Source organism: Sturnira hondurensis, unplaced genomic scaffold (assembly GCF_014824575.4).
Source record: "Sturnira hondurensis isolate 20B ecotype Veracruz unplaced genomic scaffold, ASM1482457v3 Scaffold0010128, whole genome shotgun sequence".
NCBI lineage: Eukaryota > Metazoa > Chordata > Mammalia > Chiroptera > Phyllostomidae > Sturnira > Sturnira hondurensis.
Genome location: NW_028082759.1, coordinates 30,538,200 through 30,555,366, shown reverse-complemented (window position 1 = coordinate 30,555,366; position 17,167 = coordinate 30,538,200). Strand labels below are relative to the sequence as shown.

General features: G+C 40.0%; 1 protein-coding gene across 2 annotated transcripts in view; it reads right to left on the bottom strand.

Moving 5' to 3' along the window:
* The window catches only part of NKAIN3 (sodium/potassium transporting ATPase interacting 3), a 551,158-nt gene that overhangs the window by 126,109 nt on the left and 407,882 nt on the right, over window positions 1-17,167 (bottom strand). For both annotated transcript variants that reach the window (XM_037058618.1, XM_037058619.1), the window contains exon 4: window positions 13,505-13,702. In XM_037058618.1, the coding sequence (XP_036914513.1) occupies window positions 13,505-13,702 (198 nt within the window). The remainder of the gene's footprint in view (window positions 1-13,504; window positions 13,703-17,167) is intronic.

Sequence of the window (17,167 nt, the reverse complement as noted above, 5' to 3'; positions counted from 1 at the left end):
AAAATATATGGTGGATTGTCTAAATTCCCCTTAGGGTTTTTATTAGTGGCCAGGTAAGAGCTTTATACAATTGAATTGTAGTCCTAAAAATTTTGCTAAACTTTGCATGTGTATCTATAAGAGACAAAGTATTAAAATTATATATATGATAAAATGTTATTCAGTCATAAAAATCAGAAAAGCCCTGATACATGCTACATGAGTGAACCTTCAAAACATACTAAGTAAAAAAAAAAAACAGGCACAAAATCCTACATATTATATGAATTCTTTTACGTGGAATGTCCAGAAGAGGCAAGTCTATAGAGACAGAAAGCAGATTAGTTTTTGCTTACGGCTGGGGAGGAAGAGGAGGGTAAGTAGTGATAACTAAAGGGTTTAAGTTGCTTTATAAGGTGAATAATATGTTCTAAAATTGACTGTGGTGGTGGTGGTTGAAGATATCTGTGAATATACTGAAAACTATTGAATTGTGCACTTTCACTGGATGAATTGTATGGTGTGTGTATTGTATCTCAATGAAGCCTTTAAAAATGTATGTACATTTCAAAGACAGAATACACTGCATGGACATGACTGCTGAGAAAGAAATGACTGAAAATCAGTTCCCCAAACAAACACTTTCAAGTCCAGACAATTGTACTGACCAGGTATGCTTTGAACACAAATGTCTGTGCCAAAGGCTAATCAATATTATTGACATGGCAATTCTTCCCCTACAACCACACTCTCTTCTCAATGTTTTGATGGTTTAATAAATGGTTCCTTTATGGAACCTGAGGTAATCGGTCGATCAGTTTTCTGATGATGGAATTGAATACAGAGACCAGAGATGGTATAGGAAGTAACTGATCTAAATACTTAAGGGTCCTAGGTAGAACTTAGAAATTGCTTGAAATTTGGAACAGGGAGCAAACATCTATTTCACATATCAATAAACTCTCTGGGAAAAGGGTGATTCTGGGGAGAATTTCGGACAGGAGTTGGTTGACCATGATTGCTTTCCTCTTCCTCACCACTAGAAATCCCCAGCAAATAAGCAAGAACAAATAAATCTGGTAAACTTAACATTTTACAAATGTTGAAATCCTTTCTTTTCTAACAAGAAGGTGGTTAGGGAGTTTTTCAAGAGTGAAAGAAAACATTTTGAACTATTCACTCCACCGACCTTTAATCTATCAATTGCTCTCTGTGACTTTCAAATACTGGAGTGAGGAAGGCCCATCAGGGCAACAGGACTTTGCAGCCTTGCAGTTCTGGGAGGGTTTACCACTGAGGTCAGCTAGGAGCTGCAAGGAGGCTGGAGGTTCTCCTGATGTCAAATGAAAGTTCAGTGAGGTGGTTAAGACCATGGACTCTGGAGTCCAGCTGAAGTCCATTTGAGGACCAGCTTTACTCACTCACAGGCTCATGTGACCTCAGGCAAGCAATTTCACCTCTCTCTGTGTCTCAGTTTTCGCATTAAAAAAATAATACCTACTTCTTGGGTCACTTTGAGGATTAAATGAATTCTTATTTGCAAAGCACTCAGAGTGCTTGCAAGCACATACGAACAGTTTGTTAAATAAATGCAAATATTTACATAAAAATCAACTCTTCCCAAACACCACTTGCACTATATTTCCACTTTTGGAGCCGTATAATTAGCAGCATTGAAACTTATTTTAAAATCTTACCTTTGACTTTCATTCTTACACTGTGTGAGCTTGTTACTCAATGAGCAATAGTATTATCTGCTCCCACAGGCAGATGGAAGAGATACCCATTTTGGATAAAGATTCCAGAGGATACCTCGTGGTCTAATGTTACTTTTTGCTCTTTTCTGTTGAGATTTAATTTATCTTTAAGTTGAATGTGTCTGATATGAAGAGCAGAGAACAACGGTGGTGAATATTGATGTGACCAGACAGATGAAATTCAAAGAGCATGAGATGAGAGAAACCAATTCTCTGAGTTCTCTGATTTCCAGCACTGACTGTTGTGACAACCTCCAAAAACACTAAATACAACTTGTCACCTATCAGATATGAAGGAGAATATCTTGACGGTGAGAGTTCAAGGAAATGCAAAAGTGAAATTAGCTCAAAAAACTGGCAGAAGCATGAGTTGTAAAGACCTCTGCCAGGTTTAGTGATTAGAATTTGTCAGCTGGTTATAAAAATGAGCTCCTTTAAAATATATGTATGTTGCTTAATAGTTAACATGAGAATATGGATCTGTTTACCTACAAATAACTAACCTTGAAAAATTAAAAAGGGCTATAAAATACATATTCATTATTTACTTATTAATCTCAGAACTGGCAGTCCACTAAAATGGAATATCTAGTAATAACAAAGATTTAAGAGTATGTCTGATGTTCAAATAAATATTATGAGATTTGGGAATGTTTAATAATCTAAGAAAAACAATGATAATATCTCTTCTACTTGTCTACATAAATTATATGATGATTAAATGATATTGAAAATGTGATACAACATTTAAAAACCTTTTTGGGAAAAACACACATAATTCTACATCTTACTTTTGGCATCTTATCTTTCTTTCTTGACTGCTTATTTAAATTAAATTCCTTTCCATGTTTTATATATGCTCTTAAAATTAACATAGTTATTGCTATCTACATAGTGATCATGTTGATGTATTTTAAATTGTTAGTTATACCATGTGTTTAACAGTATGTTTTAGATATACTTAGGTTTGCTACTATAATAAACATGAACATAATTCAGGTAGTTCTTTGTTCCTGCCGAAACATTCTCCTGGGAGATATTCCACTGAGTAGGGTTATAGGGCCAAAAGGAACATTTTTTAAAAAGATTTTATTTACTTATTTTTAGAGAGAGGGGAAGGGAAGGAGAAAGAGGAAGAGAAACATCAATGTGGGGTCGCCTCTTGAGCGCCATGTCCTGGGGACCTGGCCCACAACCCAGGCATGTGCCCTAATAGAAATCGAACTGGCAACCCTTTGGTTTGCAAGTGGGTGCTCAAACCACCGAGCCACACCAGCCAGGGCCTAAAGGTACATTTGTAATGGTCCTTGCAGTAAAGAATGCTTTTTTGCCAATAACTTAGTGACAATTTACTCTAAATATTATTTGCTATTATTTTTAAAAGCTGTTAAATTAATAAAAATAATTTTACAATTTAATGTGCACATATTGAGTTACTATCAAGAATAACCATATTTCATACCTTTGTTTACAATTTGGATTCTCTTATGTGATTACATTTGTTCATATTTTTCATTGATTTAATTATTAAATTTTTATGTTATTATTCATTTAAATGATTTTATCACATGTTATGGATAATGAGCATTTGTCTGCCATATACGATGCTAATATAACCTTTAGATACTTGTTTTATTTTAGTTTTGTAAGACTTCACATTCAGGTGTTTGGGAATTAAATGAGTAAAATATAGCACAGTAGAATAAGATTAAAGGTCAAAGAGATTCTTTCCATTAGAAATATTTAATGCACACACTCTAGTAGAATAAGAACATGCTGTATTTGGGGTTGTAGTATTAATTTCAACACATGTTTCTTTAAACCTGTGGTGTTAAATTTCCAGAGGGAGTATCTGATTTGAAAATATGTTCAGCATAGTGCTTGGAATTTAAGTGGTCATAGTTTAAAATTTTCACCAGAAACTGTTTTGGTACTCCCCTTAATGGGAGCCAAGTTTAGCAATTAAGATAGGCTCAGCTTGTGAAGTCATTCTCAAAACAAAGAGTCTATGGATATGGAAGAAGAAATTCAGAGGTGCAGTCGAAGTCTTAAAGCAGCCTGACTTTCCTTCTGCCCGCACCTGGGCACCCTCACTGACCCAAAGAAACGGCATCTGCACCAGAAATAAAGTGGAGGCCTGTGTTCTAGATCGGCTGTCTTTACCAGAAGGTATGAAACAAAATCAAGTCATTGCTGTATTAAATTACAGGCAGTGTTTAGAAATTGTGCGCTTTGTGTTTGTAAATCTAAAATCCAGAAAATTACACAGCAGCTGACTCAAAAACTCTGAATGAGTGGCCACTGTGAGCGAAGCACAGCCCTCGGCCCTGGGGATAAGGGGGAAGTCAGAGTCACAGCCCTCAGTGGTTTCCTACCGACTTTGCTAACTGGCTGCTTCAGTCCTTGATCCCCTGTAGTAATTCCGCAAATTTTCATGAAAATATAAAATATATTCAGTCAGTCGAATGTACTTTAGAGAGGCAGATGTATGAAAGAATTCTAGGAAGCCAGAATGAGAAAAATAGATACATATTAAACAAAAGTTTGGCCTTCAGAATAGAGGTTTATGATGGCATGTCTTATGAAGACCATAGAAATGGCATTTTTCATGCAGGAAATGAATGTAAGGTGTATGATTAAAAACTGAGAGTTCAACAGATAGAGCACCACCAGGATGGAGCCCCTTAGCCTTTGAAGAAAGACCAGCCCAGCTGGAGAGAGACAGACAGAGAGCAGTTGGCGCAATAACAGCAGTCAGGACATACGCTCCAAGACCCTCAGTGGATGCCTGAAATAATGATACAGGGTGCAGCCAGGAGGGGGCCCAGAGAAGCTCTGGAATGGTGTCCAGAACTCAAAGTGTATAGGAATATTGGAGAGACATATAAGATGTCTTCAACCCCTCCCCCCACAGGTGTGAGTTGGGGGAAGGGACACATAGACCAGGAACATGCAGGGCTATTTTGTACAGCCACAACCCTGCAGCTAATCTATGGCATGGCCATTTAACATATCTATAGCCTTTGGCGGGTCCCTTGGATATGTTAAATGGCTGTGGCCAGGCTTGGAGCCAGGGGAATGAAGTCGCTTCCCTCCAAGATGTGACTTGGGGGCAGATCCCCTGAGTTACAGAGCCTGCGTGGGAGCTTGGAGATTGGCTCTAGGACATGGGGCCGTACCTGCCCAGCCTAACAATGGCAGCCCAGTAAACTTGTAATAATACAGAAATACTGGCAGGTGTAACTGATTGTGGGAAGAATCAGAAATAGGGGTACAGAGGAAGATGGGCACAGGGGGATTTAAACCCAGACACGGCAGCCATTGGGGAGAGAGACACGCGGTTTCAGCAGAGTTAGGACTCCCTCTTTCCCAGACAGAAAAGAGAAAACCATGCAGCTTTGCCGGAATGGAGATCCCTGCGGCCAGGTGAAGAAGAAAGACACGCGCTTTTGGTGGAGTGCGGCTTTGGTAGAAGCCCACTTGGCTTTGGTAGAAGAGGCCCACGCGGCTTTGGGGTGCTCTCTTTGGCCGAGTGGCCTGGAAAACAGGCGAGACTTTGACTGGAACTTGGTACAAAGAACTCTTGCCAGGGGAAGGTGCCACATGACTTTGGATTAATTGGAAATCCTGCCTGGACAGGCGACACAGCCCACAGTGCCAGTGGCCTGAAAAACGGACGTGTGCTCTTTTCCTGATTTACGGTACCCGGAGTTGGGACAGTGGGAGGAGGGACCGTTGTGAGTGTGTGTGTGTGTGTGTGTGTGTGTCTGTGTAGGTGTATACCCTAAAGGACTTCGATATTTTAAGGAAGGCATTAGGCCTGAATAGCATTAAATAAACATTTTGTTTCCTTTTCACAAATCTCTGGCATTGAGAGATGTCTTTCCAATTGGCAGCGGTGGACAGAAGAGCCCAATAGATATTAGTTTTCTGTAGCAGTTTTTTTGGCGTCCCTCGGTGGGCCAAGTATTGCCCCCCCTGGACCCCTTGTTTGGTAACAATAACAGATAGTATCAAATTCTGTTTATACTATGTTTTTTTTCCTACACATACCTCTGGTGAAGTTTATAAATTAGGCACAATAAGATATTAGCAATAACTAATAATAAAATAGAAAAATTATAATACTGTACTGCAGTGCAAGTTATGTAAATATGCTCTGTCTCTCAAAGTATTTTTTGTACTGTTCTCTCCCTTCTTCTTGTGATGATGTGAAATAAGATGCCAAACTATACGTAAAGCTGTGTCACCATTCCTCACAGTAAATGGCTTGGTGTCACTTGCCTCAGGGGATCCCTTGCTGAAGTTTTCCACGGGCTCAATACTTTCAGGAGACACACATGTGGTCAATCAGAACATGTTTTCTGTCCAAATCTTCCACCCTCAAATTAATGCCTTTCATCTCAGCTAAGCATTTATCAATGCACTGTGGCCCTGACTTTTGTACTTTGAGGTGCAACAGTGAAACTAGCATGAGTCTCTTTTCTTCTTCACAATTTTATATATAGAAGATTTGTTTTTTACTGTAAATCTTAGCAACCTCATCATACAATTTTTTCCCATTCCTTATTATGTCAAAAGCGTACACTTTTTCACTTAAAGGAAGAAATTTATGGCTTCTCTTTGGCGTATCGTAATTGCCAGCCTCACTTCTCTTGTGCTTTGGTGCCATTGTTAAGTAAAATAAGGGTGGCTGGAACACAAGCAGTGAGATACCCAGGCAGTCAATCTGATAACCCAGACAGCTACTAAGTGACTGAAGATGGTGAGTGTCTACAGCGTGAAGATGTCAGACAAAAAGATGATTCACGTTCCAAGCCGGATGGAGAGAAATCTCATCATTCTACTCAGAATACTGTGCAATGTTAAAACTTTGCACACTATTGTTTATTTCTGGAATTATCCATTTAATACTTTCAGACTTTGGTTGACTGCAGGTAACTGAAACTGGAGAAAGCAAAACCTCTGCTAAGGAGCTACAATGTACCAGCAGTACACTACTATTGAGTGTTTCTGTGCTACACACCATGCAGAATTTCACCTACAGTCCCTTCATTTCCCAGCGAAGGGCATCTTCTTTCTGATTGGTCTGCGCATTCATTCCAGCTGGTTTTTGATCAATGGATTTGTTCTTTTGTTTTTATCCACTTCTGACTTTGGAATCCCTGTTTTCTGGTCATTTATTCATTCAACAAATTTTATGTGCTAGTCACTAGGACTACAGAAATGAACAAATAACAAAAGAGTTCCAACTTTCAAGGAGCTTTCATTCTGATAGAGCAGAGGCTCAATCATAAAATGTTCCGTATAATAGTTTTATATATATATATATAATTATAATAGATAACTAATATCATGTTACACTATGTGCTATAGATTATGATATATAAATATATCTTTTATATAAATATGCAGGAGACCATTCTGCGCGGTGTGGGCTCAACCCCAGTGGCAAACATTTACTGCAAAGTTACTTCCTAAAATCCATGCTAAACTTTCGAAGGACAAGTGTAACCAGTTTAACCACTTTTGCCTTTTCATTTGCAAATATCCCTCTTCTATGATGTGATTAGTGGCATTGGCTCCTTTGTTTTCAGTAAAAGGTAACCACCTAAAGCAACCTGTGCATAGTAAATGAGGGCCATCAGGTAGAAACCCAATAGAAACCAGTCATAGCAAGGACCTCAGCTTTTGACCCTCTTGAGAGAAAAGCCATGCCTGCCCTTTACCTCCACAAAACTCTGTAGTCCTTGTGAATGTCTCATTTTATGCATAATGACATGGACACTGCGGGCTGGTGTCTGCATCATAAAATATATATATATATTTTTTGTGTATATATATATATATATATGTACACACACAAAATCATTGTTATATTTGGATGAGGCTAACAGTCCAAATATCCATCAATAAGGGATCATTAAATAAACAATGAAACACCGAGGTGCTGATATGAAAATAGCTCCAACATATATAAGTAAAAAGGGAGATTTTAGAAGTGTGCATATCATATGCTATCTTTTGTTGGGGGCAAATAACCATAAAAAGTCCTATTTTCCTGTATTTGCATAGAGATACTTAGATTCTCTGTAGTCACACACATAATGCTGAAGAACAAACAAAACACCACTGGTTGCCTGCTGGGGAGCAGAGATCGGGGAACCAGGTGAAAAGGTGGATGGGAGCTTTTCACTCAACAATTTTTTTTAATGTTTTTGAACAAAACGAACATATTATCTATTTAACAATTAATAATATTATTAAACCAGAATGAATGAAATCTTGCTATTTGCAACAACATGGATGGACCCTGAGGGCATTATGCTAAGTGAAATAGGTCAGACAGAGTAAGACAATACTGGATGATCTCACTTATGTGCGAAATCTAAAAACAGGTACAAACAAACAAAACCCCCTAAAACCCAAAATGAAGCTAAGAGATACAGATTGGTGGTTGGGCCCTGGCGCCCAAGGTGGTGATGAATAGGGTAAAGGGGGTCAAAGGTACAAACTCCCAGTTACAAAGTGCATAAGTGATACAGGGTGCAGCCAGGGGGGCCAGAAAAAGGATTTGGAATGGGGTCCAGAACTCAGGGTATCCAGGAAATATTATTAAAATGTCCTCACTCCCCACCCAGGTGTCAGTTGGAGGAAGGGACAAATGGAGCAGGGCCATTGAGAGTTGTTTTGCATAGCAACAGTTTTGCAGCTAACCTCTGGAATAGTCATTTAACATATCTAGAACCTTTAACTGGTTTCATAGATATGTTAAAAAGCTGTGGCCAAGCTCTGAGCCAGGGAGAAGCGAGTGGCTGCTACCCAGGATGTAACTGGGGGCTGATGCTCTGAGAGACGGTGCCTGCGTGAGAGCTTGGAATGGATTGGCTCTAGGACATGGGGCCATACTTGCCCAGGTGAAAAAGGGAGGGCCACGCGGTTTCGGAAGAAGGCAGACGCAGCAGCCATTAGAGAGAGAGAGCCACGTGGTTTCAACAGAGTTAGGACCCCCTTTTTCCCAGGTGAAAAGGGAAAACCACACAGTTTTGCCAGAATGGAGATCCCTGCAGCCAGGTGAAGAAGAAAGACACGCGCTTTTGGTGGAGTGCAGACCCCTGCAGCTTTGGTAGAAGAGGCCCACGCGGCTTTGGCGTGCTCCCTTTGGCCGAGTGGCCTGGAAAACAGGAAAGACTTTGACTGGAACTTGGTACAAAGAACTCTTGCCAGTGGAAGGTGCTGCATGACTTTGGATTAATTGGAGATCATGTGGACAGGCGACACAGCTCACAGTGCCAGTGGACTGAAAAAGGGACGTATGCTCTCTTCCTGATTTACGGTACCTGGAGTTGGGACAGTGGGAGAAAGGAGCGCTGTGTGTGTGTGTGTGTGTGTGTGTATAAGTGTATACCCTTAAACACTTTGATATTTTAATGAAGGCATTAAGCCTGAATAGCATTAAATAAACATTTTGTTTCCTTTTCACAAATCTCTGGCATTGAGAGATGTCTTTCCGATTGGCGGTGGTGGACAGAAGAGCCCAGTAGGTATTGGTATACCATCCTTGGGAGGGGCCCCTGTTGTTCTGTAGCAGTTTTTTGCATCCCTCGGTGGGCCAAGTATTGCCCTCCCCTTGGACCTCTGTTCGGTAACTTCAGTATGGTGACTATGGTCCATAATACTACATTACATATTTGAAAGTTCCTAGGAGAGTAATGGCCAGGTGGATGAAGAACTGAGAACCGGGAAGAGAGAGATAAGAGATGAATCCAAGAACCCATTCCAAGCAAAGGAGGTGGGGCGTGCTTCTGAAACATGCCTTGTTCTGTAGGGTGGGCGGATGGGCTCATCTGGGGCAATGTCAGGACTTGAGGGTGGGAGTCAGGCAGGGAGCAGTTTGATGAGAATCTCACATGTCAAGGTAAGAATTTGGATTTCAACTTGAAGGTGATGGAAATCACAGAAGGGCAATGAGAGGAAAGTGGGCGATGAGATGTGTATTTGTGACCATTTTCCCACAAAGAAAGTAAGTGCCTGTGTCATGGTGGACAGGGCAGAGCTGGGGTGGGGGAGACTGATTAGGAGGCTATTGGTCGTCCTTGGGGTGAGAAATGAGCAGATGAGGATGAGAGGAGGTCCTGATATCACCCTATAGCCTACTACTGGCTACGGTCTTTGATTTCTCATCTTCTCCCTGAGTTAAATTTTGTTCATCCCCTCAGACAGTCCACAGCATTTCTTTTGGATTTCATCCTGAACTTCAGCTGGGTGTTAATGATAATATTCAGGTCAACAAAAACATTCAGCTGCTGACAACGAAGGCAACGCGAACCTTCTCTGCTTTCCACTCTCCCTCTCAACCTGAGCGCCTGTGAAGGAAGCTCAGGTTGGGGCCATGGCGCCTGTGCTGGTGCCCATTGAGTGGGATGCAAAAGCATCTCCTCCTTTCTGAGTTCAATTTCCCCCCCTCCTTATTTCCACCAAGCTTGTACACAGATTCTACAGAAGGCTTATGTCGGGGGTTATGTTTCTGTCAGTTCAAACTCTTGTCCAAGTTGGGACAATGGTGTAGGCAGTATTAACCAGCATGGCTGCATCCGCAGTAAATAACTCAAACATTTCTCTTTCATTTGCTAGACAGCTGCTGCCCTGAAACCCCAAGGGGCCCCCTCCACTATCCTGGCCACCTCCCTCGCTCCCTTCCTTACAAACTTCTGGATATTATTGGGCCTCCAGCAATGAAAGGCATCTGGGACTTGCCCATCTCAAAGCCCGTTGTTTGCTAAGTTATAGCCCATGCAGCACAGGCAGTTAACTATTGCAGTCATCGCCCATGTTTTTCAGTAGTAAGGCTGGCATCTCATCCCATCATACACAAAGTGTTCCCTTATAAGGTTTAAAAACACAATTTTAATAATTGTGAATATCATATGAAGTAGAAAATATAAGAAACCCATATAAAATCAAAGACAACAATACATCATTTGAAGGTTGTCAAACATTCAGTATATATTTCATTTTAATATAAAAATGTCTTGGACATCTTGTCTCATAGGTATACTACATGAGAAAAGCCAGACATGAGCAACTAATCTCTTTTTTTTTTTGCCAGAAAACTGAACAATGTAGTCCTGACTATGTAAGCTTTGAGTGGACAGCTTTGAGTGTGGGCAGGTACTTTTAGGTGGTAACATACACTTCACTTAGTATTGCTCCAGTATAGGTTTTTATGTGACAGTTCAGCTCCTTATTAAAATGAATACTTCCACCTTGCTATTCTAGTGAATTGGAATTACTATGGGTAAATGACTTTTTGATTCATAGCAGTCTGCTGCATTATAAAGATTTGGACATCATGCCATCGTTCCTTTGAAATGGTTTAGCAACTCAATATGAATAATTTTTTAAAAGGAGGAGTATCTGTCCACATATGAAAGATTCTAGAAAAAAATGTTTCTATAAGAACCTTTAGAGTCAAGTATATGATAATAGAGTACTCTTTTTACCATGAAATAAACGGAAAATTTAAGAAAAAAAGTTGCTTCCACATTAAAAAAATACTATATATTATATACACACACATAGAAGGTGGGCAAAAGTAAGTTTACAGTTGTGAGTGACATTCCTTTGAGTGAATACAGTCATTGTAATAATCATAACCTGAATGTCCTTTTCTGTGTAAACAATTGTAAATCTACTTTTGCCCCACGTGTCTAACTATCTAGTATTAAAGGAAGACCAGAGAATAGAAAAATTTGATAAATATATATTAGCAAAAATAAACATTCCCTGTTGTTGCTCTGAATGAAAATTCCTTAGCACTGAGGTACAATCTGCTTTTTTGAACTCAGGGTCAAATTCAGCTTCTATTGAACGGAAACACTAACATATTTAATTAAAAAATTTTTTTGAATTGTTAGTCTTTCTAAAAATATTCTAATTAAAATGTGATCTAAAAAACACTGTCTTAAAACTGGACACATGCAGGTTGAAGACCAACAATTAACAGAGTAAGGAAATGAGGTGAGACAACTACACAAGTGGCCCCGAATAAGCCATGCTTCCCAATATCCTCACCTTTCCATAACCCCCTTCCAAAATGACTCCAGGCTTGGTCATATCAGTCATATGAGGGCTCGTAGCTAAATGGACCATAATAAGCATTACTCAAACACAGGAATATCTCAGAGATACTGGGGGTTTGTTCCAGACCACTGCACTAAAACAAGTCATGAAATGCTTGGTTTCCTACTACTTACAAAATTCATCTTTATACTATACGGTCACCTTTTAGGTATGCGATAGAATTCTGTCTAAAGAGATATTGTACATACCTTAACAAAAAAAGATTTTACTGTTAAAAAATTCTAACCAACCTCTGAGCCTATTAGAAAAAGGGTGCTGATAAACTTGCTCAGCGCAAGGTTGTCACAACTTTCGATTAGTAGAACATGGTATCTGCAAAGTGCAATAAGGTGGAATACAATAAAATGAGGTATGCTCAGAAAGGCTTGAAAAATGTTTGCATGCTGGGCTCCTCTCAGAACTCAGGTACCCGGCTGTAAGAAAGCTTGTCAAGTTTTCTGCAAAAAGAGAAGCTGTGTGTAGGAGAATTTTTCCAACAGCCAGCACCAGACATCCAAGTGAGGTTGTCCTGGATCTTCTATTCCCAGGAGAGCTCTTGGTCGAAAGGTTCACATGAGTGACTCTAGCCAATATCAGATGGAACAGAACTACTCAGCTGAGCCCTGCCCAAATTCTTGACCCACGGAACTCTAAGAAATGAACTGGTATTATTTTAAACAATTACATTTTGTAGTGTTTCATTACACAGCAGTAGATAACAAACACAGTAAATGATATCAAGGATTTCTCAAAATTTTTTTCTAGAAAGAATTCCATGGCACATTCTTCACTGACATATACCTCCTATATTTCTGTCATCTATTAATTTATTATTGAGCCTCTGTCTTTCATTCTGACTTTAACCAGATGGATAGGACTGAGGTGGTTAGTTTATGTGAAAAGCATGGTTAAGAATGGCTTTATTATATACTGACTCAAACGAATGCCTAGTATTTGCTGGATCACAAAGAAATAGCCTTCTCGATGATGGCATATATCTTAATTCTACTCCTCACTGTGAGCAAACTGTGGGTGGGACAGCATGATGGAAAGAAGTCAACTTTAAGGAACTTCAAGCACATAAACCTTCTGTGATCCAATCAAGCCATTATCTCTGCATTGCCCTATATGGAATTGTATCCTAACCCCAAAAGTTAGGTACTAGAATGTGTAAGAGTCTCTGGAAGAATTTTTTTTCTTAAGGAATAATTTTTTCAAAATATGAAGTTTATTAGACTGACCAAACCATTGGGTGTGTTTCCATCGTCTTCTTCTGGAACTAATGTTCATTAGTGAAAGAATGCATGAGAGGAGAAACTGTGATAGAAGTAGAAGACTCTGGGGCAGTGGGTGGCTAACACACTCTCCTGGGAAAACTATTTCATTGGTAGATTTTATCTCACGTAAGAAACTACAGCAACTAACTGGCTCTAAAGACAAAGCGGATATCAATTAGAAAAGATCTTACCTGCCAGTAAGTGTAACTAATTTTAGCATAAATTGCTGCTATTTCCATTGCTTAAAGCATGTTCTCTGTGTGCTTATTGATAGACTCACCTCCCAGGGGGGTGTGGACAAAAGGTTCAGATATAAAATGCCAATAGAAGAGCGACCTGATCAGACAATGGCACAAATGTGACACTTACGGAGAGTAGTATCTGGATGGCACTGTGGATGACCTCCAGGTACTGGAAGTCGACGATGCAGCCTGTGACAGAGACGTACGTGTAATCGTCCATCGCGCCATGGGCAGAAGGGGGCAGCACTCTCCGAACGCAGCCAGGCCCGTGTTCTCGCCACCATGACCGGTGCACGGAGATGTTGAATGTCATCAGATCTGTGTCCTAGGTGGGCAGGAGACAAAAGATCCAAAGCAAACAGTCACGTCACATCGAATCTTTGATTTTTACCTTTGGAGAATTCAGGATGGATGATATTATTGAAAGGATGACTTAAATTTCAAGTGAAAAGTAACAAAGATAACATAAGAAATAGTATGTGTATCATATGCCTAAAGTATGGGTAATATACTTGTTCGATGCAGAGATACAATGTTTTGCATGAGAACATTTTAAGGTTAGTTTACATCAACAACCCAGGGATGACCCCCTTCCACATATGTCCATGTTAAAAATTGTTTGGTTCATTTTGAGACTTTTTGTCTTCATTTTCTTGTTTCATCATCAATATCACCACAATGTGCCAACATTTATTGAGTGCTTGATAGTATGTAGACACTTTTCTAAGCATTTTCATATATTACGTCCTTTAATTTTTCTGTATATACTATGATCAACCCAATTTACAGCAGGCTAAATAATAGTCCTCCCAATACAAACGGAAGTCCTACTCCCTGGAACCTATGAATTTGACCTTCGATGGCAGTACTTTGCAAATGCCCTCGAGTTTTTAAAAACACTTTTGTTGTATTTTCTCCACTACCATTTAACCCCCTTACAGCCATCTCCCTACTGTAATCACCACATTGTTGTCCTTGTCCATGAGTCCTTTGCCATTGAGTTTTAAAGATCATGACACGGGGGGATTATCCTGGATTACCCGAGTAGGGCCCAAATGCAATACATATATCCTTACAAGAGGGAGGTAGAGGGAGTTTGGATGCAAGAAAGAAGAGGAGGAGGTAACGTAGCCATGGGAGCAGAGATTGGAGTGATGCAGGCAGAGCCCAGGAGTGCTGGCTGTCACCAGAAGCTGGGGAGACAAGAAAGAATTCTCCCCTAAAGCTTCAGAGGGAGCATGGCCCTGCCAACACCTGGATTTCCGCCCTGCGAAACTGACTTCAGACTCCTGGCCTACTGAACGGTGGGAGAATGAATTTCTGTTGATACACCAGGTTTGCGGTAATTTATAATAGGGAAGTCATAAGAAATTACTGCATATGAGGAAAGTAAGTCACAGGAAGGTAAAATAAAGTGCCCAATTTAGTTAATGCATAAATTAAATAAACTGACCAATTTAGTCAATGAATAAATTACATGAGTTGCTTATTTAGTGGCTGGCCCAGAAGTTGCTCCTGTGCAGCCCGTACCTGTTGGTATAGCCTGGCATTGTTCCACTGCTTACTGTGTACTCCTCTCAAACCCTTACAATCCTCCATACTCTGAAGGGAGCTGCGCCTTTCCTCCCCAGTTGTTTCCAGAAAATTCCATCACGGCCACAGTGAAAGAACAAAGAAGGCAATCCTCAACACATACCTGTCAAAATAAACTTTCAGAGCTCTTAGCAGAGACAACAGCACATCCTTGAGAGATGCCCTTTAGTGCTTGTGGAGTGTCAGACATGAAAGACTAAGACCATTGCGATTTTGTCACAATAATAGATGGAAAAGAATAGATATGGAACCAGGCTGTAGACCCCCAACATAAACTAAAGATGACCACTTCTTGCCCGAGCAGAGCAGGAGAGGAGCTGTGATGATAGAGACAGGGCAGGGGGACCTGGGGATCAGGACACCGGACCTGCAGGGAGGCTGTGCACATAGGAGCAGGGTCCACTTAAGTTGATTTCCCAGCCACCACTCGGTGCTAGCTCTGTTGTCACTAGTGCCCTGTGAACAGGTTGGAGTGGGCACCACCCATGGTTTTCACTCAGAGGCCGTGGCTGTCCAATGACAGTGGGATGCGAATGACATGTATGCCCACCTCAGGAGGGAGAGGACTGTCCCAACCTCAGTGCGTAGGGTGCTTCCAAGTGCCAGAAATTTGAGTTTGGAACTCAGAAAACATAGGGAAAGCCGGTATGAAATGCAAAGCCCTTTAACTTTACATGTGGCCAGGACTGAAAACTACCAGATGAGAGCTCTCTGAACAAGGACAGTGGGGAAACCCTTTCCTGTCATTCTCTGCTGTATATGCACGAGACTCATGAGGTTAGAAGCATTTCCAGTTCTCATCAGTAGGCAGTTACTCTACAGTTTTACATTTTCCTCAACTCAGAAATTCAAAGTGCCATTAAAGCATGCCTCAATTACATCAAGAATAAAACACTTTACCTCTTCTTTCTTTTTTTGGTTGTCGGTTTGCTACACATATCATTCAATTACTTTTCCAGTTACAGCACTTTATTGATAATAAAACATTTTATATCATTTTTGGTTGTTGGCTTGCTACATGAGTCATTTGCAGGAACCCTCTAAAGGGAAAATATTATAGAAAAATAATTGCTTTAGTTAGTGAATTAAGTTTAACACAAGGCAATTTACCTGCAGGCAAACTGTTCACTGACTGTCCCCTTTCCTGGTCATCAAGTTTAATCTCTTGCAGTTAGTCTTGATGACTACGGAAGAACTCTTATTTTCCATTTTAATAGAATTCATTGGATTCAGGATGAACTAGCATAATCTCAAAATTTACAGCAATTTCTATGGCATAACTGTAGGTTCCTTTCACTGTGAGTTGGATAAATTTAAATTATACAAATGAAACGAAAGTGAAATTTATGAACTAATAATATGTATTTGTTGCACTCATTAAATCTCTCAGTGTGGTTCTCACTTAATTTGTTGGCACTATAACATATTTATTAGCTGCACTATTCTTTGCAATGATTCTATAAAAATGTGAATGAGAACAACATTATGTTGGGGTTATGGGCAGGCCACCCCAAAACACGACAAATCAGCACATTGTTTTGAATTAAAGTTACTTGAGTAACAGTCAGTACAAGAAAAACATTCTGACCCTTCTCTCTGTCCTTTGAATGCAGAAAAGAAATCCCCCACGTGGAAGGTACCCTCAGCAAAGGTACTTCCTTATCAGCAAAGACAGGGAAGGAAGGGCCCAAAGTCTATGTAAACAAACCTGGCTACTTCTTTACTTACCACCCTAAGGTCAAACCCTGCTTAGATACTCCACTAGTTAAGCACCCATGCCTAAGTTTCTTTGCCCTGTCAATTCCTCACAAATTTATTTTTTCTTTGTCTAAAAGGTATAAAATGTACTTTATTTCAATGTCTTTAGTTGTATTTTGCTCACTTGTTTGTTTTGTTGATTAGGTTCCACTTACAGGTGAGAATGCTTGCTTCGGACATTTCTTTAGGTCCCATTTCTGGGGGACCTCCATATGTACGATTAAATTGTTTTTTCCCCTCCCGTTAATGTCTTGTGCCAATTTAATTACATAAGCCAAAAGAAAGAAGGGGTGTGGGGGAGTGATTTTTCCACCCCTACAACAGTATCCTATCTACTTACCATTCAAACTTCTTACTTAAGTTTGGTATAGAATTATATCATAAGTTTAGGTTTGATTTCTAACCTCTTCAAACACTAAAAAAACCCTTGACACATGAT